Here is a 27517-nt window from a genome sequence, read left to right as displayed (position 1 = left end):
TTATGGAGATGAGGATTTTATTTTCCAGCAGTACTTGACACACTGCCCACACTGCCAAAAGTACAAATTGGTCTTATATAATATTCTATATAATTTTCTGAGACACTGATTTTGGGGATTTTTGGTATTTTATCCCCTTCAGCACATACACTCTTTTTGGTTTATTCTGCTTTACAACACATTTTTTTTTCTTGCCCTTGATTGCAGTGTACCTCGTCTGCCCCGTGTTACTGATTGCTTGAGTATGAACCCTGGGCTGTTATCAGTATATGGTATGTTTTCTTCTTATGTTTTCTCCTGTTTATCGGTATTGACCCTGCATGTTCTGCCTACTCTTTGTATTACCCCCTTTTTTATAATAAAGTCTGTTATTTGCATCTGCGTGGTCTGTGTCTGAGTACAGCCTGATCATGACAGTATATTCATTTTTAATTAGAATCATGTATAATTATTGTCCTATTTATTTATTATACAGTGTAAATCCTGTGGTGTATATGAGGTAAAATCTGTGTAGTCTTGTGTAGTATACTGCAGGTCTTTTGACCTGAATACACTCCAATTTATCCAAGCTAAATTGAAGAATGACAGTAAAAAGTGCTTGTATTTATTTTTTGTTTATTTCCAACAATGAATTTCACATCAAACTAAACTGAAGGAATACAGCAAACATTTCTACATTACTGCAGAGTCTGTGCATGTCTGATATGTTTAAACCCAAACCTGCTTTTGTACAAACAGTAATTTCTCGCAAACTGTAAATAACACTCTTGTTGCTTTGTTGCTGGAATGGATCATCAGTGAACAGCATTCACGTCCACGTGGGACTGAACAGGCAAAATATAAATAATAAAAATATGAATTAAAAGTAACAGTAGAAACAACAGTGCAAAAAAAAAATCACAAAATATTTTAGGCGGTCAATAAAAATTACTATTTACATTATATACACAATTAGAAAAGTACAAATCGTAGTGTTAAAAAAGAGTCCTCATTTCTTCAACAGCTTTTTTTTCTATATATATTTAAAGGTTCATAAGCACAAATGCTACATCTAACAAACTGGATGAGGAGTGGTGTGTAAAAGAAAAATGCATTTCTCTCTTTTTTTTGTACAAAAACTACATCCTTATTTATTATTTTTTGAGAATTGTACATCCAGCCAAGCCATGCACCACTAGGAAAGAGAAATTGGTGTATACATTTAAGGCTTAAGGCTTAAGTTATATTTAAAAATAAATACAATTATTTGTACAGTGTTCACTGATAATAATAATAATAATAATAATAATAATAATAATAATAATAATAATAATAATAATAATAATAATAATAATAATAATATTATTAAATGAAGCATCATTGAAAAATGAAATAACAAAACAAAAATCCCAGTGAGTTACCCAGTGCGTACAAGAGAAGGCCCAGTCTGACCCAGTAAGGACATTTTTCCCTGGGAGATCATTTAGATACAGTAGGGAAACTGGGCCTCATGTAAAGCCCTTTTTCAATAGCAGTGTGTATATGAGAGAGACAGAGAGAGAGAGAGAGAGAGAGAGAGAGAGAGAGAGAGAGGGAGAGTGTGTGTGTGTGTGAGAGAGAGAGAGAGAGAGAGAGAGAGAGAGATAGAGAGCACAGTAAGGCACAGATTATCCTGTTATGTGCACAAGTCCAGGCGGGTGGAAGCCCATTGTTCCCCTTTATGACCATCTCTGCTGTGTTGCTACAGCGCTGAGGCCTCGAGCAGCGAAGTCAGGCTGCGTCCGGTGTGGCGAAATTCCTGGCAGGCCTTGAATCATCCCGTTACTGCAGTCATACTCCCAAATGTTGTCATAGTCTATTTCCTGGTCGTCCGGCTCAACTGGTTGGAGGTAGGAGTTATCATCTGTGAAGACAAACGAACACATTTTAGAACTTCAACCGACTCCTCTTCACGCAAAATACATGAAATTTAGCACCTCAAAATGTGAAATATGTGAAGCGTGCGTAACATAAGAAAACGCATGAGTCACACATCAGTAATCTCAAGTGAAAGCTAAGGCTAAGCTATCCTCTTTGAAACCTGTAGAGCGAGAGATTCATACCGAACCCAGCCCTTTAAAATGCCCTTTTGAACACAACCTACACATTCTTGCTTTCAGACTGTATGAGCGGAAGAAGTTAAATGTCTTGCAGAGAGGACATTCCAGAGATTGCGATCAACATTATGACGTGACAGCAAACTGGACAGCCTGGATAAGCTCATCAGAGTGGGGCAGCTTATCAGTTTCAGCGCTTTTTTGCGCAATTACTGAATCTAAATCTTCCACTAGGGCAGTTTGAAAGGAGAACTAATTCACCTTAATAATTCTTCTATTATCCACAGCTTCAATAGTGAAACAGGCAAAATTGTTATTTAACAATTTAGTAAGCTAACTGAATATTGAGAGTCCATACATGTGCTATATGCTAATATTACAGTATAATACAGAACAAGTACAGTAGTGCAGTATTCTTCCTTTTTTCAATAGATATTACAGAAATACCAAAGACTTATAGGCTTTGATCGGTTTGATCTAATTAAAATGGAGCATACGTTTTTCAAACACCTCCCAAACAAATGTTTTTAATGTTTAAAGTTCTAAACTCTGATAGCTACTAATTCAGCAGTAAAATACTGTATTATATGCTATAATGTTTAACTAGTTTAGCTAATGTTTTATATTCAGTCAGGTAAACGAGCTACATTGACTAGTCCCAGTTTTCTCTACTACATAGCATTAGCATCGCTAACTCTTCTTCACCTACTATTTACACTCTATATAAGAGGTTTGAAGGCAAAACACACAAATACCCAATGGATGGTCACATAAACAGTTTTAGATTCATACTAAGCATGTTAAATGTAAGTATTTTATTGTTTGTACTGCAGTTAAATCTAACTGTACGAAATATTGACGTTTATGGAATTATTTGCTCGTGCTTTGATACATTCTTAATCATAACTAATGTTATAGTAATATTAAACTACCAACTTTGGCATTTAGTGTTTTTAGTGTTTTATAAACACTAACAATAAATTAAATACAAAGTTACTTCTAAAAATAAAAGTTAAGATAAAGTTACTGTTTAGTGATTAGTGTTTGAGGCTAAATGCAAAAATAGAAAGTTTAATGTAAAAGAAATACGTTTTCATCCATTTTTCCATTTTAAGTTTTTTCATCTCTGCCCCTCACAATTGGAATTTTATGGAAAATTAAAAAATGAATCTTTTCTTTATTTTCTGATTTTTTTTGAAATTCTGTTTGAGAAAGGCTGAAATGAAAAACTAGATAATAAAAAGTATGAAAACCCATTTCTTCTTCCCTCTACTGAAAAAAAAATGATTAAGTTTTATAACCAATTTTCTATTTTCAAATTCAGCTTGATACAGTCAGAAAATTAAACTGCTAAACATTACACTGATCTCTAAGCACTAGATTCTCCATTACTGTACTTTGGAGCGATCCTGCAGCTAATGAGTGGGTTCGGTTGACTGATGGCCTGCAGGGTGTCCGGGCTGAAAGCTGTAAATCACTCTCTGTGGTAATTCTGTCCTTTCACTGGGCTTCCCCTAATGTGCCACCTGCAGGGCTGTCATCTGGACCGTTGCTGTGCTGAGCTCCATTACACACACACACACATACACACACAGATACTCAGACTTTTCCTGGACTTTTAAAGGTCCTGTGTGTATGTGTGTATCTGTGTGTGTATGTGTGTTTGTGTTGTTATGGTTGTAGGAAAGGTCATTCTAAAAGCATCCTCTGAGCTGTGTCTTCATGAACAGTGCTATCTATGTCCTGGATATTGTCACCACCGACTTTTTCCTATAGCCCTGTCTCTGAACCTGAGAGCCAATGACGTTAGCGTAGCACAGCAGCAGAATAGGGTCAGCTGTAAATCAATATATCACATTTATCACTAATAGAACCTAAAATTACTTTTTTTTGTGTGTGGAGAAGCTGTGATGATGTTTTAAGATGTATGGAACAATATAAATGCTTCAAACTCCATGACTTACTTACTTACTTACTTGCTACATTGTGTTCCACTACAATTAATGAAGAATTTATTTATATATTTTTTTTGACAATTTTTGTTGTTCATTTGACAATTTCATGATGAATGGACCAATAGAAATGTTCCAAAATGGCTTTTTAAATTGACTCCCATTAAAAAAAAGTTTTTTTTTCTTCCATTGAAAGAGATTTTTTGACAATGTGAATCTGACAGTTGTACTTTCAATTTTATTCCATGATTAACGATCTATAGAATGCTACAAAATATTTTTGAATGAATCTTCCAGTGAACATTTTACAGTTTATTTTTCTCCTGTAAAATTACCATTTAGGAGACACAAGGTTTTGTCTGACAGTCAATTAAGCTAATTTGCATGTATTGTGTCTTCAAATTCCAAGCGCAATACTGTATATCAAAAGAAAAAACGTCCAAAGAAAAACATGTATTTCCATAATAGAAACTTTACAGTAAACTTTTCAATGGTTAAAGTTTCAATGGGAGTGACTGTGTAATCATTTTATTCCAAGTTTGGAATTTTGGAGCATTTTTATTGGCTTATCCTTCAAGAAATTCTCATATAATACAAAAAAACAAGTGCTGTGTCCAAATGATGCAAACAAAAAATCAACTACAATGAAAATACACTTCTTACGTTGTAAATTGTGTTGCATGCATGTCTGACACAACCTAAAGTTATTCCATTTCAACTACATTTAGACCTATTACTGTACATAAACAGTTGAAACCCTATAGTGTTAATAATAGTGGTGAATAGCCTCAATCCTAATTCTGATCATTGTTCCACGCTCTAATTATGAAACTAAAAACTGGCGCCGCTCCAGCAGTCACACAACCTGCCCTTTAAACATCTAGTAATGAAACGGTGATATTGTGGAAGCCGTATAACTTTCACATGCTGTAAATTCTCACCTGGCGAGTGACTGTAGGGCATGGCTCGCGTCTCTGCTGCAGACAAGCCTGAGAACGCTCTCTGTGAGAGAAGAAAGAGAGAACATGCGTTAATTCAGCGCCGGTGCCATAAAGCCGGTTAAACCCAGAACGGGCATGTCTGTTCAGTGGCGTGGATTATTTTAAGCTTTGTGCTTCAGTGTGCTGCACTATTCATTTTCTATTGTTCGGGTTTCTCCTGAACCCGAGCCAGACCACACTCCCTCCCTTTTAGCAGAAGTGGGGTGGATGGTAGGGTTACCTGTGCTATGTGGTTGTGCTGGGGTGCTGTGTTGGGGGCGGGCAGGAGCTTCAGTCTGGACACGGCCTGGGCACGCTGCTCCAGGGCCCAATCTGTGCTGTTATTTTCAGGCTCCTGGTGCTGGGTGGGCCTGTTCCTGCGGCCTGGTGGAGGAGTGCAGAGACGGAAGGAGGCCGGGAGGAGTCCAGGATGGTGAGGCTCCATGGAGATCCTCGAGGAGTGCTGTTGAATGAGATTGAAAATACGTGGTTATTAAAGAAATGTATCTTTAATATTAAAGTTATGTGATGCATAATTAGATTATATGGTAAAGAATATGAAGTACTTTGCACTTTGCACATAAATTTGAATTTTTCCCTGTATTTTTTCCTATGTGATTTTACAAAACAATTCTGTATAAATGGAAAAAAAAAACACGAATTATCTGTTTTTAACATATTTTAGCTAGCTTAAAAAAAAAAACAATCCTTAAAATACAAAATTATCACTATTATCACTGTCAAAAAGGGTTTATAACTGCAATAAATATGAAGAAACATAACTGTACATCTTGGAGAAATATGTTTTTTCACACTTATTTTTTAAACAGTATGTTTCAATGCTGTATAAAGCTGGATGCTATGTGTTTTTGTTTCTAATATAGAACATGGAGAAATACTGAATCTATTGGCAATAGATTATAAAGCAAGAATGCAAATACATTTTTTATATTAAAGTTATATTATTATTCTATTATTACCCTTAAGGCTTATTCAGTAGCTGCTTATCTTTTATGAAATAATAAATTATAGGTCAATTATGTAGTTATAAAATTGACAATGTGCATACAGGCTTCATGTATTTTAATTTTAGTTTAAAATAGTTCACATATATATTAATATAGGTAAAATAAAGTCTTATACAGAAGATGTAGACCTTGTAAAAGCTTAACACAACACCTTGGAATTAAATTAATTATTCATTTAAAGCAGATATGACAGGTATTTGTCCGATAAATAGCATTGAATTAAATAAATACTTAAGCTTTACAACTTTTACATGGTCTACAACTTCTGTATAAGACCATGTTTAATCTATATTAAACTATATGTGAACTTCTTTAAACTAAAATTCAATTACATAAAGCCTGTATTTGAGTCATCACTCAAATCACTCATAACTACATGACTGACCTATAATTGTATATAATTTTATAAGAGACAGTGTAGAATTCATAGCAGCTACTGAATAAGCCTTAAGATTAATAATAGAATAATAAGCCGATGGGTTAACTAAAGGCTAAATTAATGGTCAGCATCCAGAAAACGTCCCTCAAATGCTTATTGAATTGTGTTTCTTTTCATTAAGCTGGTATTTAATGTATTGTTCATTCTCCTTCTCTCAGCAGACTCTTCTATTCATTATGTATCCGGACTGATCAATTCGTAATGGTGGCTGTTGGGACTTTCCGAGGTTTAGGCCGGTCAGTTCAGCGCTCCTGTTCTCCACATGCTGGGTCACATTGTAAAGTGAGAGAGCGGATCTGATGTCCTGACCCACTTACCGATGCCTTCGCTGAGCCCTCCTCCAGCGGGTACATCCCGGGGGTGCTGGGGTCGTCGTACAGGGGCGAGAGGGGCTTGCGGGGGGCCAGCATTTCCGAGTGCCGGTGGGGATTGGAGAGCTGGTACTTTATGGAGCTCGGAGGGGTGCTCCAGCTGTTGGACTGGACAAAGAAAGGCCGAAATGAGCATGAGAATAAAACATAATATTGTATATAGGAGACATCTCTTTACCCTCCTGTTATGTTTATTTGTCAGTAAAGGTATTCCTGGGTCAGTTTGACCCGGTGCATGTTTGATTATCCAAAAATAAACAAAAAAAAAATCCTAACAAGCAGTGTGAATATTTATTTACTAACTCCATTACTTATTATAATATTAATATTTACTGCAATTGTGTTCCTTACCACAGGTAATGGTTCAATAAGGGTAATTCACTCGTTTTTCATAAACTTTTTTTTTTTAAGTTTTACTACTTTATTCTTTTTAAAAGACCAACATATAAAACACAATAGTTTAAACACAAAATTAAAACATAACATTGCAATTTAGTTTTCAAATTTCTTATTATACAGCTCTGGAAAAAAGAGGCCACTTAAAAATAATTATTTTGTTCGATTTTACCAATTTAAAAAAACTCTGGAATATAATCAAAAGGAAGATGGATAATCACAAGCCATCAAACCAAGCTGATCTGTTTGAATTTTTGCATCAGGAGTGGCATAAAGTTATCCAAAAGCAGTGTGTAAGACTGGTGGAGGAGAACATGCCAAAAGGCTGTAAATGACAATATTTTGATGATGATGAAAACAATGTTAATTTTACTTAAACATATATCTATAAATAGCAAAATCAAAGAAACTGATTCAGAAACTGAAATGTTCTCTTATTTTTTTTCCTCCAGAGCTGTATATTGATTACACTAATTAAGGCAAGCAGACTTTTTTCCTAGATCTTCAAACTACAAAATGGGTCAATTTGACCCAGAACAAAACAGGACGTTTAAACAATTGTCTTATTTTCTCAGGTTTTAATCTTTAAAAAAAGTTATATTGTTAATGTTAATTAAATTACCTTGATGAGTGGGGCCTTCTCGATGCGCTGTACGGGGGTGTTGTGGTTCATCATGCTGTAGGGAGTGGTGTAGATTGGAGACTTTAGCTCGTTGTTGGACAGGATGGAGGAGCGCTGAGGGGACGAGTAGCGCAGAGACATGAGCTCGGTCGTGGGTCTCGTTTGGGACGACATGCTGTTGCTCCTGCTGCCCAGTCGCATGGAGTACTGTGTGTCAGCGGAGGTGGGCCTGCTGGAGATGTACTGCATGTCCACAGAAAAATAGAGAAAAGAAAAATTTAATATAATGCTTAATTATATATAGTAACTGTGTAATAATTATGTAATTACATAGTTGCAATTAAACAACTATGTATTTAAAATCAAATGCATATAAAAAACAACAATATTTGGTCTAACATGACATATAGATAAAAAACAGACCAGGAACTCAATAATAATCTCATTTTTGGTGACCTAACTAGAAAGAGACGTGTATCAGCTCTGTACACTTCAAAAGGAAGTGCCCTGTTATCAGCAGGGAGCGTGCTTTGATAGCTGCACCCTCAGCGCATCTCCCTTTTAGGCTGGGTGCCCTGTCATTGGTAAATTAATTGGGCTCAGTGCTTCTGAATCGGAGGCTGGGAGGGAGATAGAATGTCCTGGCACCGGCAGCTTGTGATAGCAACTTCAAAGCCATTCACCATTCCGGCCATCTGCTGAGTTATGTTGTGCTGCGTGGGTGAATCCCATCATGGAATGTTTCTAATAACAGAAAACATCTGAGGGTGCTCCCGGGATCCCTTTGGAGTGTATGTGTATGTTTTTTTTTTCTCTGTGCTACAAGACAGCGTTACACGAAGCCGCAAGCCGAGGCGTTCGTCGAAACAATGCAAGATCAATCTGTTCAGCTACAAACGAGGAGATTCTCTTACACGGTAAGAGGAGTAGCATGGGTTGGAGGCTGGGTTAATAATTAATAGCTCCACAACCACAGAAACTGCTCCGACTCACGGCGAGCCGCGGCTCCTCCAAAATAAACACTTACGGCAAGTCTGATAAGCAGTGGAATCCAACTCGATTCTGGTAAAAGTTCTGATTAATAGGAAAAGGTGGGTAAATAGACTAGATGGATTGAGACACAGAATTGCTCATTCTGTTTTCCCTACTGTTCTTAGATTTTGATTGGTTGTATCTATCCCCAAGAGCGTTAGTAAGGCCTGGATGTTCACAGTGTGATCACCACCCCAACTCATCCCCAACTGCCCAACTTATCCCAACAAAAGTACACAGGATGGAGCACCACCCTCATTCCAGAGTGTGTGCTTGTCCTTATGCTCCACAGCTCAATGCTGGGGCTTTTTAACTTTTAATTCATTTCTATCTGCTACAAAGAGTCATATTCTATTGGCAGTATGCTCTCCAAGGACTACATATGTGTGCATTTGCATATCTGTGTTAGCAAATGGTGCAACTTAGCAAAGTAGCTGAGTGTAGTGGAAGCAATCATTTTTAGGGTCAGTTTTTAACGATTATATAATGAAACTCCAAGCCTAATCTTGGAGTACACAGCATTTTTAATTTTCCATTGAAATGAAATTATTGAATTGTCTGTGGATTTGCTTAATGCTTATAAATCTTTATCATTATCTACAGAATTTATATGTAGACTTTCCAAAACCTACAATTCAATCTTTAAATGGTTCTTGGAGCAAACACCTTTACTTTCCATTATATTACCAAATTTGTTACTTTAATTTGAACAATTTTACACCAGAAAAAAGTTTTTTTCAGATCTTCAGTAGGTTTTTTTGTGGCATCACTTAAAGAACAGTTGGAAACGCCTTCATTTTTAAGAGTGTATGCATAAATTTGGAAACCAAGAAGCACTTGGTCTGGGCCTCAACGGACAATACCCCAAACAAAACAATCTTCAAGTGGTATATACAGTTACAACTCGACAACAGTTCACTTAGCAACACCGCCCGAGTTATAATAATACCGGACAGCTGTACTAACACTATAATGGGCGGCATGAAGTAAAATGGTTTAAGGAGTTGAGCTTGACACTCACACAGAGGGGCTCGGTGTAACCAGGGGAAAGGGGGTTGTCATCGCCCCGGGGTAACTGCAGCTCACGAGATCCACGCCCGCCATGGGACTGCTGCAGTGGGTCGGCGCCCCCGCGGCTGCCGCTGCTCCATCTCACATCTATCTCTGGAGCCTGGTGACAAAAGACAGAGGTCAGGGGTGTAACTCGGATCTTATCACCCCTGCGGAAAGGCGACAACGTCTGTGAACAATAAACTGTCCTTGTTTATTCTCTTTATTCGCTTTGCTAACAAATAAAATATTACTAATAGTGTATATAACACTACAACACTATTAAATGCTAAATGCTAAATGCTAAAAAAAAAAAAAACAGTTTTAAAGCAGCAGTCCCTAAGATTGTTTTCTTTTCATTTGTATGCAATAGTGGTCTGGTACGTTAATAGGATGCAACTGTTCTGTCAACAAACACAACAATATACTCAAAAACAAATCATTTCCCTCAGCAATTTATTTGCATTAAAGTGACAGTCCATATTATTTTGTTTTTAAGCTAAAAGCAGAAGAACCTCTGAGTGGAGAAGGGATAAAATATTGCCTCTAAAAGAGGATCTTGCTCAGTTTTTCTAAACCCAAACGGCTGGTGGAGCAATGGGGACTTTAGAAGGGGAAACTCAGAGCTCAGTAGCTCATTCACCCATAGTTAAACCAAAGTGTGTAGTTGAAGTGAAGTTTCTGACTGAGCGCGCTCTCTCTCTCTCACTGACTAGAAACATAACCTGGAATCGGAATCATCTGCTTTGAAAGGAGACCGCATCACACCCGCCCAGTTTAAAACGATTCTTCTGCATGCCCTGTGCAATTACCCATTCCCACCAGAGAGGGCCCTAAATCCCAAAACTTACGGATTTACAGCTTACAGCTTTAATGTTGATTAAAGTTACTTTTTGCTTTGCTCTCTGTGCAGTTACACACTCTCACCAGAAAGGTCTCTAAATCCCCAAATCACCAAAGCTTCAGGACTGTCACTTTTAAGCACTAAAGATGGGTCAGATGTTGTGAACACTTGGTTAGATTGTCTCAATTGTCTAGAACTAACTGACACAACCCAATCGACACAGACATTACTGCCCGCTAGCAATAAGTTATCATGTCTTGACGTCTGGAGGGTGCTTACCTGTCTCTGAGTCGGAGTGTAGATGATGTCATAGACTGGAGGAGGGGGGCTGAGGATGGGAACATCTGCACATTTGAAGTGCTGGATCCATTCGCGGAACTCGCTCGTGTTTGGGCATGACACAACGATGGGGTTGATCAGCTTGCCTGTCGAATGCGAAGAGATTTGCGTTAGATTGAAGCTTTGTGGAGAATGAAGTCCAAATTAGGCTGGTTTTCCAATTTTAGATGAACCCTAAGCTTAGACCAAGTAAATTTTGTAACAATAAGGTTGGATTAATCAATGACCTTGGCCCATAATGATCCACAGTCCATGGTCCATGCGGTGGTTACAGAACTACTGATAACGGAGGACTGAGACATGCTATGATTAATAAAACAAAGGAAATTGTTTGATGATGATTAACCTACCCTCGATCATAAAGGTGTTGGGCTTGATGTCCTGGCACGGGGTGGTGACTGTTATCATGTTGAGAGGAAGTTTGCCCTGGAATTATAAACAACAGATGCATGTGTTTAATGAGTTGCAATGTTGCAGTTATGGAATCTAAAGTATTAACGGTGTACGAGTGTCTGATTTACCTTGTAGAAGAGGCCGTCGTTCTCTTCAGACAGGATAATAAGATTGTTAGGATACATCACCAGCAGTCTGTCATACTGCTCCTGTGGGAGAAATAGAGAGTTGCATTGCTAAATATTAAGTATTCATCTGGGAAATGTGCAGTCCTTTAGGCTGAAAGTGAAGTGAGTCTATTATTACCAGTGAACACTACAAACATTTCAGCAATGCTTATTACAGAAAGGAATGGTGGAGGTACAAAACTGATTGAAGTAACAGGGATACGCAGTGTCATTGATATGATGCACCAAAAGATATTTGAGGAGGCCACTTAATAATAACTTTCAATGCTTATGCACAATGGTCAATCTATATTTCAGACATATCCTTCTAGGACCTGGAGTCCACATTTGTGGAAATCATATTTGGGTCGTCTAGACCACAACACTAAATTTAGCTCTACAAGGGCCTGGTGTCCTCTTATGAGGCCATTGTACTGTCACCTAGTGGTGGCAGAAGAGTTTAACACGTTACAGTTTCAGTTACATTTTGTTCAGAAATTTAAATGAACAGTAAATGCAGTAAATGTTTGTTTTTTACTTAGCACTTCAAATGAGCTAAGGGGCACAATTGTAGTTTCTACATTTGTTTTGCACTCAGGCAAAGAATGCTGCTGTGTTCAGGCACAAAATAAATCTTTTGCACATCATTACTAATTGCGACTTATTGTGTTCTATCAAAATATAAAACTAAAGTCCTCATATGTGGACATCATTTTACTCAGAAACTACATCATGTAAAAAGATGATTCTTTGTTTTTACCCTAATCAGGTGCCATTTAGCCCAAATCGCAAAGAGAAATTAAAAATGCATGCCATGCAAGAGTTTGGGTCTCAGGAGGATAGAGTATTAATCCTGAAATCCTGTTTTAGTCTTGTATGTACAATATATATATATATTTTTTTATGTTTTAAAACCAGGCAGTACCAACAAATCAATTAATAAGCAAAGGTACAATACTAACAAAACTAACCATTTTGTAACAATGACACGCAGTGTTACTGATACAAAGCACCAAAAGCTCTTTGAGAACGCTGCATGACAATGCTTTACAAAGACAATACCTGTATAATAAAGCTAATATCAGACTGCACAGTGCAGTCCTGCAGTCTGCACGTAAGCGCTTAAACATGGCACACTGTCAACTTGGCGTCTGCACACAAGCTTCTCCTGTCACGGGAGAGTGAGAGCCCAGCGTTTGCTCTGACAGGGGTTGAGTGTCCTTGCCCTGTGTAGGGTGTGTCAGTCAAACAGCTGTGGGGTGAGTCAAGTCCGTACGTGTGCGCAGCAACTAGTTTACACACCCAGTCGATACAAAGACGCACACACACACGTGGATGCATTATCCTTAAAAAAAAGGAACCTGTCTGAGTTCTCACCCTGCTCCGTGGGAAAATGTTTAGGGATTGGGTTACACATCATTACGCTGCGTCTTCTGACTCGCTGCACCTCCTGCAGTGCAAGCAAAACCCCCTGGTACTGAAAGGCCGCAGACAAATGAAGAGCTAGACTCCCGAGACCCTGAGAGTAAACTGATCTAGTTTCGCAATTTGTTTTCAAGGGTATGTAAGGTGATGTCAGTCGCTCCCCCAGCGAAACCAGCAGGCAGCACTCAACACTGACGGAAAGTCAAGTCTAGTTGTCTTCTTAGGTTGAAATGGTGAAAGTGTTTCGTATAAGAACTATGAGATTTTGCAAGATTTTGCTCATCTTAAGGGTGCAAATATTTGTGTAGTATCTTGTAGTCATCGTTTAGTACTGGTGCAGATCTCTGTTTTTGCGAGGGTGCAGAAAGAAGTAAACAATAGGGGTCTAAACCATGCCATTCAAATATTCACCTTAACATCAAATATCAAATCTGTTTTAATGCACCAGGCTATTAAAAAAACATTGTGTTTTAGGACATTTTCACACCTGAAAGTCCCAATCAAAGCCCATCTATCAAAGTTTTGGTTTCAAACTGCACTCTTTTAGCATGCACACTAAATATATTAGCTACAGCCTGCTGTTGTTACAATATATAAATGGGCTGCAACTCCCATTGACATTAACTGGTTTGGAAATTCTATTGTTTATTGAGTGACAATAGTCACTGTAAGTGTAAACCGTGTAAACCGTGCTGCAAACCAACCAAATTGTGCTTCAGTTGATCCACATTTTGGTCCTTTGTTCTGGACTGTATTTCACAGCACCTTTAACACTTTGTGCTTTTTTGCTTCAGGCCAAAGTGTGAAAGCACCATTACATAGACAATTTTTAACCCACATGTTGTTTTGCAACTACTGCCTACTGTCAGTGAATAATAACACTGTTGGGGAAAAGAAAGATTTACCATGGTCCAATTGAACGTTGAATATTATTGAACATTGCTATTTTTCTTTGTCACATAATTAACTATTTTACAAAAGTCACAGTCTGTTATTAGGACCTATTTTTATGAATGAAGTGGTAACATATTCCCACAAAGAAGTGGATTGTCTTTTTTTGACTTCTTTGAACAGTCTAATGCATGTAAACCTGTAATTCTGGCCTTACCTGACAGGGCAGATGCTGTAGCCGGACTTTGGTGACATAGGTGATTGGGCCCAGGCTCTCTCGCTGGGAGCCCTCCCACTCATAGATGGGCTCTTTGCTGATGGAGTTCCTTAGCTCCTCTTTTCCCTCTGTGTTCTGCTCTATTTTGTGGACCTAAGAAAAAAAAATGGTGCAGAAATAAGAAATCAAACATCAGATTACATGTTTTAGTAGTTTATTAGTAGTATTAGAAGTTTATTAGTAGTAAAAAAAGAACATTGCTTATAGTATGCTTCTTAAACACTGGAGGACTATATACACACTGGACGTATCCTTTTGTTACTGATACTAACTGTCATTGTGTAGTCATTTCCTCTGGGCTGCCTTCAGTGGTTGACTGGCAAAATAGCTAAATATTTTGTCATTGGCTTTGCATGTCTCATAAAGTGAATGTATAAAGCACAAAGGCTGTCTACTACCCCCCTCACATTCTAGATCAGAGGGAAACCCCATGCATTTCTTAATTCCACGCTTCTACTAATTACAGGACAGAAGTGTTGTTGTTTAACAAGCCAGGCCATTGTGAAATTGTTTTGTTTAGTGACCTCACTCATTGCAACAGCATTACAAGTCAGCACTGGCAGCGAATCATTTCTTTTATACTGTGTTTAAGGTGACCACAATCCCAGCCGCTCCCTGTGCAATCTGCACCAAAAGACAATAACACTGACCTAAATTACATACACCCAGCTTTACTGCACACTTCCTGCTCTTACATTCATCATTATCGGTTCCCATACACAGGCTTAGCGTTTAGCGGTCCGGTTATGGACCGTGACGATCTCGCTCACCTTAATCCTGCTGTAGGTCTCTGGTGCAATCGCATTGCCTCCGTTGGCCCCGATATGTTCCTTCAGGAGACCGAACCAGTTGTCCATGTCCTCCTGGCTTGAGCAGTAGACGATGATGGGGTTCAAGCTGACACCTACAGAGGTCAAAAACATAGGGTCAGGGCTTGGTTCAAAAGGCCATGAGAGGAATGCACACTCTCTGGTGTCAGTGGCAGGCTCTCTAATGCAGCTTTGAAGGCTGTACTGTAACATTTTTTTATTTTTCGTACAATTATCAAACTGTATAAACCCAGACAAATCCTTATTGGTAAGTATGAATGATAGGTGACCAAAAAAACAGAAAATACTGGAAACTGAAGGTCAAATTACTGTTTGAAAAACAAAATTTTTTGGCTTGTTATGGCTACTGCACTTGCACAGATCTCCACATGGAGTGGAGCTTTACTTTAAATCCCCCTCCCCCACTCTCTGAACAACCAACAAGTTGTTTGATTAACATTAACAGACCACACAAAATGTCAATCGCGGCGTCATTTTCTAGTCGACACCATGTTGTTTATGCCCATATTTGGAGTTCTGTGTCTTACCAGTTTTTAACTATGGCCAAATGAACGGTCTTTTCAAAAATTCGCCTCTATCAGTTTAGTGCGCTGTAGCTTTAGCTTAAAGCTAGCACTATTCTAATTACCACTCTTAACCAATCTCAAAATTCAGAGGATGCATTGTTGTTCAGGAGGAAAATGTAAACAGAATAAAATGTACAGGGTTCTGAACATATTTACTTATCACAGAATGAGGCAAGTTTTTTTTTTTTTTTAAGCCAATTCATTTTGCCATAGGATTAAAATGCTTAGACACGGGACACCAAATATGGGCATACAAGGACTACAGAATGACGCATGACTGCAGTGGTCTAAGATATCTCTAACAAAACTAGGCTAAACTTCGCAAAATCAAGATTAACATTCTATGTAAAGCTGCTGTACTTACGAATACATTTAAAAGATTGAAATAAAGAAGATCTGATTTGAGAAGATAAGCAACTTTTTGTTGCTCTGGATGTTGCTCTGGCTTTCGTCATGTACATGTATTTATAACACATACGTATTTGTCCTGTATGAGTGCTAACGCTGATAACATGTGTTTGCCTCGAGCACTCCTGACATTATTGCATACCTCATGTGTTGTGTTGTGTTAAGCAGAGCAGGCACATCTACAGATCTGCAACTCCTGATCTACAAGAATGCGCCAGACCTGGAATCTCCCTCCTTTATCAGTCAGTGCTACATACCAACCCATATCACCACAGATATCGGCCTCCGGCCCAGCTCTGCTTTGTGATTTCTACTTGGAGCTTGCCTAGCTTTATTGACTGGGCTTTGTTTTTAGCTTGGAACAGGAAGCGGGCTGTGTTAAGCCTCCTCAGAGTGAAGAGAACACAGTTAAAGTCAATACGTTTTAAGGTCACCTGTAAATATTTCCTCAGCTGACTCGTTTTAACCAAGCATAATGGGAAAAGTTTAGATATCATGATTTTTATGAGAAATGCGAAGTCATGATTCACATTTTTTATATGCACACTGCATGTTTTAACCCTGTGAATCACTTTGGCTCGTTCCGGGTCGTAACTTTGGACTTACTCATCTGGACAATGGAAAAATATCCTTCCCCAAGAGCTATTTGAACACATCCAGCCGTTCATTTGACTCACATCCTGGTCATGTTCACTCATTCACCCTCTGAGGTTTCTGGCTTGGCCTCACATTTGAGGAAGATTATAAATTGTTTATAGACTGACCAAGCAAGAGTCAGCAGGAGAAAGCAGCCAAGCATTCCCAGCATTCTTCTGCCTTCTTCTACTGAAAGTGGTGGGCCACTTCCGAGTGCTGAGGAAAGAAATTCCCGCCAACAGTAAAACCAAATAAATAATGAGACGTTAACAAGAACTGAGTCCTGTTCCAAGTTCCAAGTTCCAAGTATATAAAGTAGATTGTGTGTTTAGAATGTGGAACAGCTTGACTGACCATGAAAGCGAAAGGACCATGAAACGAGTCTTCTGAACTTCTGAACAGCTGAGCGAGTTCTGGAGCACCTGTCGTACAACAAGGGTCTCCTTGAAGGACAATTTCACCCTGACCTGACACCAACAAATGGGAGCGCTCTAGTTAGTCTTAGGATTGGAAATAGGAAATAGTGCAAGAGGAAGGACTTGAGGTCATGGTACTTTTGCACTTTTGAATCCGTGGAATGTCTGAACATGGAAAGTGCCTGTGGTCGTAAATAGTGTAAAGACTGCGCCTTTCTGATCTGAGTTTTTTTAGTTGGAAGTCATTAACATGAGGTGACTGGATACCAATGCTTTTTGGGGGTTTGTAAGTTTCTGTCAGAACCAAGATTTCCTATTGTACATATTTTCAACCGAAACATTTATGAAGAAAAGCAGATAAAGCGGATATATTCTACTATATATCTACTGGTGGCACTGTTTTGCCAAATCCGCTCAAAACACTCTGCTATGCTATGTACAAGAAAAAAAACACAGTGTTTCTACAGATGTGTTTGTGCTTCTTTTTAAATTTCTTTTTACCTGGGTTGCATCTGTAACCAGGCTATCTGTCATAATCAAGACCCAGTACCGTTCTTATACACTGTAAACCCATATGTTGTTTGAACTCAAATTATTTGAGTCTTTGTTACATAAAATTGGAGATTTCTAAACAATACTCAACTATTTTGAGTTAGTTGAACATTCAAACTGAGATCTTTGAGTTGAAACAACTGAGTTTAGTCTGTTTCCATTGGCAGCTTCTTTTTTATTGGCTCCTGTCACAATCTATTTGCATACTGGGTGTGTCCAAGAGTTTCTGACTAACACTCACCGTCGGTGTGTAGTGATTCCCCCTGGGCTGCCTTAGAAATACATCAAATTCCCCATTTAGTGATAATAACTTGATGTTTTAATTAATGCTAACTCAAGTTTTTGTTCCCCATTACTTAAAAAAAATGAGCAAACCGGCTGCCTTAAAAAAGTTAAGTAAACTCAACTCCGGTCTTACAATATAAAGAGTTAAAAAAAGTTAAAAGTTCCCCTTTAGTTGTCATAACTTGACGTTTTAAGTTATGCTAACTCAAGTTTTCATTACCCATTACTTTTTAAGGCAACCGGTTTCCTCAATTTTTTTTAAGTAAATTCAACTTATCAGAGCTTACAATGTTGGATATCTTGAATAGACCTAGAAGAAGAAGAAGAAGAAGAAGAAGACCACTCACCATTTATTTGGAATGCAAAGTCCTGAGAATCTCCACAGCTGTTCCTGTTTTTCACCTTGGAAAGTGTGAGCTCTTTCAGAGGAAGTGTGCCCTGCAAAGAATCAAATCATTAATGTTTTTTTTAGAATAATTCTTTTTTTTACTCCCAGTGTTTTTAAAGGAGACTCCATGGAACTCAATGGAAAGTCATCCATGTATACTCATAATTACGCACCCCCCCTCTGGAGGTGATAAACATTAATTATGCTCATACTTGCTTTTGACACATGGTTTTGGAAAAGGCAGACATAATAAAAAGAAGTGATTAATGCCAGTTGCCGCATTGTGGGAGGAACGCTGACTTTATTAAGAGCCTTGTTTATGGCGAGTTTACTCACATCAATATGGTTGGCATGGAGAGAAGACGGTTTACATCATCGTTGTCTAATAATCTAATGTGACTTTGTGAATGTGATGTCTTCTTCATTCCCAGTGATGAGTCAATTAGTCATTACAAAGCTTTAACTAAACCATGTATCTCCAGAAATGGTACTTCTCTGTAGCGAGAACATTTATTGTATATTTTAGCCACTGTACACTGATCAGCCATAACATTATAACCACCAGCTCTGACTCTACTACAATACACAGCCAGTGTTTTTTTTTTTAACTATTTGAGCTACAGTAGCCTTTCTGTTGGCTCAAATCGGACAGGATTGCCATCACTCTTATTCTGGCTTTCATCAAAAAAAAAACTTCTAAAACTGACTTTTTACATGCTGCTCAATATGTGTATCCAACTCAATAATCCTAATAATGCATTTTTTTGTGTTTTGTTAGTTTACCTGGTATGTGAGGCCAGTGGTGTTGTTGGAGACGAAATGAAGATGCGTTTGGAACAGGTCCAGATAGCAGTCGTGTACATCCTGCCAAAAGAAATATACAGCACATAATCCTTCAGTTATCGGGACAGTTATCAGAGAGATTACTGTAGCAGTGCTACTTGACATGGACATGACTCCATGTACTGATTAAATACCATGATAACATATTATATTTCTCTGGATTAAAAGATTATTTGGAATTTGGATTTTATGCAAAAAAAACTTAGAGGTTCATCAAAAGGCCAGAAGCAACGCAAACTTTTAAAGTTTAAAGCAACAGTCTATACGTTTTGGGGATTTAGATTTCAGGATTTCAGGACCTCTTTGGTGAGAATATGTAATTGCACATATTGTCGCTGTCTTAGGAGAAGCACTTCATTTTTGTCGATTTATAGTTTACTACATAATTGAACAGTCACACTCTGCCAAAATTTCTTAATGAACGGACCATCAAATGACCTGAAATAAACCCTTTTTACATTGACTTCCATTGAAAGTTTACAAGGTTTTTTCTCTCTCCTGTGAAGTTGCTGTTTTGAAGATAAGTGTTTTTCATTGGACAGCGACGATATGCATTGTCAATTGTTTTGAGTATATTGTTTTATTCATTCTTTTCTTTTTTATTAAAATACTCTCAAAATGTAGAGAGCAATTACTGTAGATCTAACATCTCTACCAAACAACTCATTAGAATTAATATTAGAATTAATAGATTAGAGGGCAGAGTTGGTAGAACCAGGATACTGATATCATTAATTACAGTACTTTATCCCCTTCCACCCAAGAAAAATGTAGCTGCTTTCAAATATAAAAGAAAAAAGAAACATTGTGTGGACTGCTGCTTTAAAGAAACATTTAAATACCACATATTATTAACAATAAAGTAATTTTTAGTAGTTTTTTTAGTGCTTCTATTGGTCTATTAATCAAATGGAAAAGTGGATGAATGCAACATTTCATGCAACATCTGACAGATTCAAATTCAGATGTCAAAAAAAAAATATGGTAATAAAAACATGGTATTTACAACTACTTGCTGCACTTCACCACAGAGCAGCGGGTTTCCTGTTGACAATCCATGTAATTAATTGCAGAACGATGTTTTGTAAATTATGTGTCAATGTGAATAACTCTGCCTGAAGGGAGTGGTGTTCTCCCATCCTGATATAGCAACAGCAAACAGTATCTTTTCCTGTCCCGACAGTGATTTACCGAGGCCGACTCATTTCCTTTCATCTGATAGCACAAGTCCGCACTTTGCCCAAGTCGTGCCGGCTGCCTCCAAAACTCTGTTAAAAATCTGTTAGGTAATGTTTCCTTTAAACCACCGTGTAGGCTCTGTGCTATGACTTCATCCCGGTTTGTCCTCTTCCTTGTATACGTTCTCTCTTGCATGGCATCAGGAATCCAGCAGGAGTTCCCATGCTTCAGCGCCCTATCAGCCGGCAGATCTCAGCCTCTGTGCCTGGGGCGACGGAGCTCTGAGCGCTGCAACACTGACGTGTTTCACAACCCTGCGTGTTCTGACATGGCTCCGGGTCCCACGCTGAGCCACATCAATTAATCTTCGCTAATACGTAATGCAGGCAACCGCCGCGTTGCTGCTTTGAGACGATGGCCGTAGAGCGACATCCTGTACTCTGGCTTTGTTTGTTGGTGGATGAGTAAGTGTGGCGGAAGAGTAAGTCATCAGTGCCCTCAACCCCCCACTAATGAACTTACATTTTAATGGTGGTAAGGACTGTTAGGGTTTATGAGTTTAGTTTGTTTGCATCCTGCTTCAGTGGAGTTTTTTTAGTCAAAGTTGAGTTGGAACACATAAAAAACATAAAAAATGTAATACTCTAAAACAGATCTGGTGTATATGTGTAGTGTAAAAAGTGTGTGGTATGTACGTAAGTTTAAGTTTGTGTGTGTGTGTAAATGTATGTATGATTGTGCTCAGGTATTAATTGGCACTCTGTCCTGGGTAAAATGCTGTAATGCCCCATGCAGTCCTCCTCCAGGTGGACGGCTGTTGTTTCCGGTTGAGAGTACGCTATGTGCTATTGGCTGCTGCCTCTCACTAATGTGTGGATGAGTGCTGAGTATAAATAGTTGTGTGTAAAAAAAACATGTACATTACAAAGCACCCTTGGGTTTCTAGAAAGGTGCTATTTAAGTTAAACTTGAAAATATTGTTATAGTAAAAAAAAAATTATATTATCTGACCAACTCTACATTTTATTACACACAATGTTCTTCTCATCTCTAGTTCGAACATTTCAAGGTTTCTTTCATTCATACATGTTTGATTAAAAGTGAACGGATGTTTCTCACCTGGCAGTGGACGAATCGGAAGCGCACTCTAGAGCTGTGGATCATCCTGCCGTAGTTCTTTACGTTGATGCTGCTCTTCTTCCAGCCGTTGGCCGGGTCGTAGGGGAACGGAGGGTCCCATTTAATATTCTCTATGGCCTGAAGGTCTTTTGGTGACATTTCCTGCATAGAGAACAAACAAAAACACCATGCCTGACTTAAGGGCACAACAAAATAAAGCATTTTTAATAATATCACTGTCGAAGCAGGACCTCACTTATGTTCAAAAACAGCCTGACTTCCTACTTTCAGTTTGATTACCATAATTTACAACATCTAGCTCAACCTTAACCAGAGTTTAAGCTAAACCTAAACTGAAGTTTATGTTTTTAAGCTTGAATAAATTCAAAAACCGTACACTCTTTTCTTCAACATTAATATTTAATACTTTATCAATCCGACTTTGAGTAAATGACAGATGTGTGGGTGTTTGTGAGTATTTGGCTCAACCCCAGCAAACACAATTACAGGTACGTGGTGGCAATGCTGAAATTCTTTAAATTCTCTAAATGTACTGTAAAAAAAAAAAGTTACAAGTTACACAATGGCTTATGACCAAGAAGCAATATTAAATATGATGAGGTTGTGCAAATATTTTAAAATTTTGACAGCTTAATGTGTTTGCTTGGACAGTACTACAAGTTGATTGGTAATAGAGTGGAAAAGTCTAGAAATGTCCACTTACTTTCAAGTCAGAAATACAAATACTTTTAACTTTAACTGGAGGTAAGTTTACTTTACTAAAAAGTTTTTGTAATGTTTTCTAATATTGACTTATATTATTCCTCTTGTGCCATCAGAACAAACTAGACAGCTGGACTATAAAATCAAACAAATGCTTAATAGTGTTTAAACTCTAACTTCCCAAAGAAGCTACAGGAATTCAATTCTTTCACGTTTCACTTGAGAATTTCCTCACCTTCCTTGGCGTGACGGTGCAGAGAATGTTGATGATGCTGTTGGACTTTTCCTGCCCCTCCTGCGGATTCTTTTTCCGGAAGAGTCGGCTGCTGCTCGGAAGAAACAGAACAGAGTTGGACCTTAGTCAAGCACACTCACCCAGTAACTATTTACTCTTCTGTGATTTTTTTTGGGATTGAAAGCCCAATAAAAGAAAACTGGGTGAAATCACCATGACCCAGATTATAGCCAGTAAATCATAACTACATCTTTTTACATTTGAGACCAGGTCTTACTGCTACTTCTGGTCAGCATCCTTTACAAAAAAAGTCTTTACAGTTCCATTGTACGTCCATTCTCTCAACCTTTCTGCACCTCCTGTAGCCAGTGCTGGTCAACGCATTGTACATGCCACTCCATACGCCATTTAGCCTGAGAGAACAATGCAGCTTATGTTTCCAGACACTGGGCATAGATAGCGAAATAAGGTTCAGATGTCGTCCTTTGTCACTGCTGACCCCATTTGTAATCATTAGTGTCAAATCTTTATAATGAAGCCTTTTTGCTGCACATCCACCAGAAAGGAAGCCAGGCCCTGGGTTTGTTTCTCTTTATCTGCCTGTTTTTCGTTTTTTTGAATGCAATTTGCATAACAGTGGGATCATTCATGCGCTAAGTTAGTGGAGGTATCTGTGGTATTCACTACAGAAATCCGGTGAATAGCAGAAAGATCGGCATGTCGAAAATTTAAGCGAGGGAAGAACACACCTTACAGGCAGGTAAGGTATGATAGTAAAAAGGCCTATGCTAGCAGGAAACAGAGGGTGTGTTCCAATTGTGTAATAATTACTTACACTAACTAGTTTTTGAGTGTGAAGTATGTAGTCAAAGGTTTGAGAGTGGGTTTGACATGGGGGGGGCACATTTGCTAAAATGAATCAAAGCCCACTCTATAGTGACTTAGAAAAACATTTGCTTTAACATTTAGCTTTAATTTTAACTTTAATAAGGAACATACTCTCGAGAGGGGATGCTTTGCAAGGCGGGGGTGCAGATTTCGACGTGCTTTCATAACATTTCCTGCTTTTTCTGTGGTATAATTTTTTGGGGGGACAAACAAATCCACCTGTTTTTAATATTGTGTGGGATATGTCTCACCTATCCCCCCCGGTTCCTACGCCAATGTATGTCGTATAGATAAAAATTAGTTCAAAGTTGAGTATATTCAACAAACATACACAACACATACTCAATACTGCACTGAATTAATACTTTTACAATGGATTACAATGGACACTATTATCCCACAAGACTATGCTACGTATGAAAACATGGAGGCTAACGGTGCAAGAGCAGGAACAATAGCAGCAGCTAGAGAACTTGCAATGACAAACAGTATGTTAATATATAGAGTATATAGTATATCGTCACTGTCCAATGAAAAACAAGTATCTCCAAAACAGCAACTGTACAGGTGAGAGAAAAAAACCTTCTAAATTTTCAATGGAAGTCAATGTAAAAAGACTTGTCGTTTTCTGGTCATTTATAAGTATTTCTATTGGTCTATTCGACAAGAAATTTTGACACAGTTTAAGGGACAGTTTGTCTGTTCAAATTATGTAGTAAACTAAAAATCAACAAAAATGGAGATACTTGTTTTTCATTGGATAGCGACCATATAGACCATTTGTGTATAGACTTAATAGATATAATATAATAGATATAATAGTGTGTGTGGTACACAATTGGGACGTAGCCACAGTAATGAGTTATTACTAAGTTATTGAGGTATTACATATGAAATTAGCATTTGGTACATGACAAGTTTAGCTTGAGCAAAAACAGCTTGACAAAACAGCTTGAACCCACTCAGTAACGGACAAGAAACAAGAACAGTGACATCATTGTTCTTAACCAGTCAGCAATTCACCTGCTACTGAGTGTGTGAATGTGAAATGGAGAGAGAGAGAAAGAGAGAGAGGGCGAGTGACAGGGGCCTTGGGCTGCCATTGGGCTGTTTTGGTTTAAAAGCGAATAACTGCCTCGTAGATCGGTTTTCAAACCTCGAAAAACCTGATAGGCCTTAACTATCCCCAGCTTCACTGCAGCAGCAGGACCAGGCGCGTTACAATGATCGCTGACCTGCCGGTAATAAAAGCACAATAGCTCTTTATGGCTTCTTGCTCTCTGCGCCCACGCTGACCTCAGAATCCCCAGAATCCTACTAACTCTAAATCTAACCCAGCCCAGAGCCCCTGATTTACATGACTAAGCACTAAACTGCATAGTCTTCTGATGAATGCCTTTAGAATGGGATGGTTTCTATGAAGATTCTGGTACTTGTAGAGTACAGTGTACAGTGCACTCTTTAAAATAAGGGATAAGGGTGCTTCAAATGGATATTTGAGTGATGCTATAAAAGAACCACGTTTAATAAGATGTTTCTTATTAAAGCAGTGGTTCTTAATCTGTTGTACATCTACCAAATGGTGGTATGCATCCTCAAAATATGAATGAAAATATAAATAAAATCTGTGGTATTTACACTGTAGTTATCATACAATAAATGGCCGTTCAATCTCATAACTACAGTGCTAAAAAAAGTAACCCTACAATTGAACCTTGTGGAACTCCACAAATCTCAATAGTTTCTGCGCTAATAGCTGAATAATCTATATATGGTTCAAGAGAGAGCCATACAGACCCAATATACTAATATCTCAATAATATATTTGTATATTATTGAGATATTAGCACATATATCTCAAGCTTTTTGTCTCAGACATGTCTTAGTATTCATACTGCACTGAACAGAAATCACTAATCAATAATATGCAGTTTATATGAGTTTGCAAAAGCTTGCAAGGCCCACACAGTACACAGTAGCGCCATTAGGTGGTACATGATCATTTTTGTCTGATTAAGAGTGGTAGATGATGAGAACTTCTGGTCTAAATCTCTATTAAACTTATTATACTATAAACATGGTTCTCAAGGGAACCAAAAGTGTTCTATTAACACTGTGCACTCTCTGAAAGGTAGGTCAAAAGCAGCAGCTCAGCTTTATCACAGCTTTCAACACTATCAGCACATGTGAGGAGCAGCCTGCCTGTGAACTGCGATCCTGCCACCGAGCCTAATGAGAATTACAGGCATCAGCGCTACTCAGATGAGCACCATTGACTGAACTGAGCTTGTCCTGATAGCTTGCAGTCACAGTATATCTCACTGTTTATCATATGCTGAACCGGCTGTCAATCATTAACCCTTTAAACCTGGAAGAGGTTTGTCACCTTCTTAACTTTATCACCGCTAGGTTACCTTAGTTTGTTTTGTGTAGATTTAGGATTCAGAAAAGAAATCATGACACACTTGCACGTATGGTTAAATACCTTGGGCAAATTATTCTAATTCTATCTAAACTTAAAATCACATGCATCATCTTTTAGAAGTCCTTAGAAGATGTACATGTCTAATAAAATGTTCTTGAATTGTCCCTTTATTGACTGTTTTTTTTATTTGTGAAGGTAATTACTATGTTACATACCTTAACAACTACGTAATAAAGCTAATAAAGTTATTTTATCACCAATGTAAACTGTTTAGTAACTATATAATATAGTTACAAATAAAACTGACAGTGATAGCTACAGCTCTATGTGTATATAACTGTTTTTTCTTCTTTTGTTAGGGCTTATAACATAGTTAGGTAATACAGCATGAAGTTTTCCTTTAATGACCAGTTTAAGAGTATGAGTGTATGGGACTGTATTTTTTCCTATGTTAGAGATTATTACATAGTTAGGCAATAAAGCATTAAGTTTTTTTTTTCTTTTAATGACCATATTAAGCGGTTTAATAACTATGCAATAACAGTTATAGATAGACAGATTTAGAACAGTTCTTTAAAAGAATAGGAGTGTAATTACTATGTAATATACCTTTAGAGCTATGTAATAAAGCTAATAAAGTTATGTTATCACCAATGTAAACTGTTTATTTACTATGTAACATTGTTACAAATACAATTGACAGTGACAGCTTCAGTTCTATGGGTATAGAACTGCTTTTTTGTCTTGTTAGAGATCATTACATAGTTAGGTAATACAGCATAAAGTTTTTTTTTATTTAATGACAAGTTTAAGCTGTAATAAGTATGTAATAACTACATCTCTATGTATAAAGTGTGATATCAGCTCAAGAACAGTTCTCTACAAGAGTAGGGGTGTAATTACTAAGTAATATGCATTAATAACTATGTAATAAACCTTATTAAGGTTAAAAATGCATTTTAAGTTATTTTATGACAAGTTTAAGCTGTATAGTATCTATGTAATCAAGGAAATTGACAGTTATTACTCTGGTTCTATTGGTATAGTGAGAAGTCAGATTAGAAAGAGTTACACAGCTGCTCATATCCTTTTACTCACCTGTTTCTGCGGATAAAGCTCTTGCTGGAGAATCTGAAGTTGTGCTGAGGAACGCATGACATGCTACTCCCCATGTTGATCCTGAGAGTGTGTGTGTGTCCTCAGTGAGTGAATGTGTCTCCGCCGGACCAGGCGTATAATATTCCCTTAGCTGTAATCCAAGCTGTGTGGAGCGAGTAGGCTCTTCAGGCAGTGAGGTGGGACTGACACTGAGAGCTCTGAGGGAGAGGAGTGTATACAAGGAGTGTGCCAGTGGGAGGGGCCACAGCTAGGTAGGTGTGTATGTGTGTGTGTGTGTGCGTTAGTATGTATGTGTGTGTGGGGGCAAAAGGGGGAGGAGTCGAGGGGCTGAGTAGTGGAGTTCACACTTACTCGGGATCCCTTCTCTAAATCAAGCCTGAAAACAAAGAGAGAAGTGTGGCTTTTCACACCTCGCTCCGGACAAATGGGCCCCATGTCAACGGTTTGAAGGCCCTCATCAAAGACTGTAAGGAGCCAATGGAGCCTGGTGGTGTCAATCAATCACACACACACATATAAACGCACATATAAACACACAGACACACACACAGGCATGTCTGAACATGACTATACAGTGGACAGTAACTAATGCCAGGAGAAGGGGATGCTGGTATTTTTATTGAC

At 38.1% G+C, this 27517-nt stretch overlaps 1 protein-coding gene across 1 annotated transcript; it reads right to left on the bottom strand.

Moving 5' to 3' along the window:
• Positions 1 to 598: 598 nt before the first annotated feature.
• Positions 599 to 27095, bottom strand: plekhn1 (pleckstrin homology domain containing, family N member 1). Its single transcript, XM_007246277.4, has 16 exons — positions 26873 to 27095; positions 22462 to 22552; positions 21504 to 21665; positions 19146 to 19226; positions 18322 to 18412; positions 15052 to 15185; positions 14222 to 14374; positions 11650 to 11730; positions 11479 to 11554; positions 11069 to 11214; positions 9917 to 10066; positions 7864 to 8106; positions 6792 to 6953; positions 5249 to 5470; positions 4969 to 5029; positions 599 to 1882 (listed from the first exon to the last, which is right to left on the bottom strand). Exons 1-16 carry the CDS (start codon positions 26944 to 26946, stop codon positions 1698 to 1700), a joined length of 2112 nt encoding a protein of 703 aa, XP_007246339.3. The 5' UTR covers positions 26947 to 27095; the 3' UTR covers positions 599 to 1697.
• Positions 27096 to 27517: the final 422 nt, after the last annotated feature.

The sequence above is a fragment of the Astyanax mexicanus genome, chromosome 13, assembly GCF_023375975.1.
Source record: "Astyanax mexicanus isolate ESR-SI-001 chromosome 13, AstMex3_surface, whole genome shotgun sequence".
Taxonomy (NCBI): domain Eukaryota; kingdom Metazoa; phylum Chordata; class Actinopteri; order Characiformes; family Acestrorhamphidae; genus Astyanax; species Astyanax mexicanus.
Note: the sequence above shows the minus strand (reverse complement) of the source record. Positions and strands in the feature narration are given on the sequence as shown.

What these genes read in the sequence shown, in the direction of transcription:
- plekhn1 (XM_007246277.4), bottom strand. Translation starts at nt 26,946, where the DNA reads ATGGGGAGTAGCATGTCATGCGTTCCTCAGCACAACTTCAGATTCTCC. An exon ending in AGCTTTATCCGCAGAAACAG is followed by an intron (nt 22,553 to 26,872) that starts GTGAGTAAAAGG and finishes TCTTCCGAGCAG; the next exon opens with CAGCCGACTCTTCCGGAAAA. An exon ending in CAACACCTTTATGATCGAGG is followed by an intron (nt 11,215 to 11,478) that starts GTAGGTTAATCA and finishes CGCATTCGACAG; the next exon opens with GCAAGCTGATCAACCCCATC.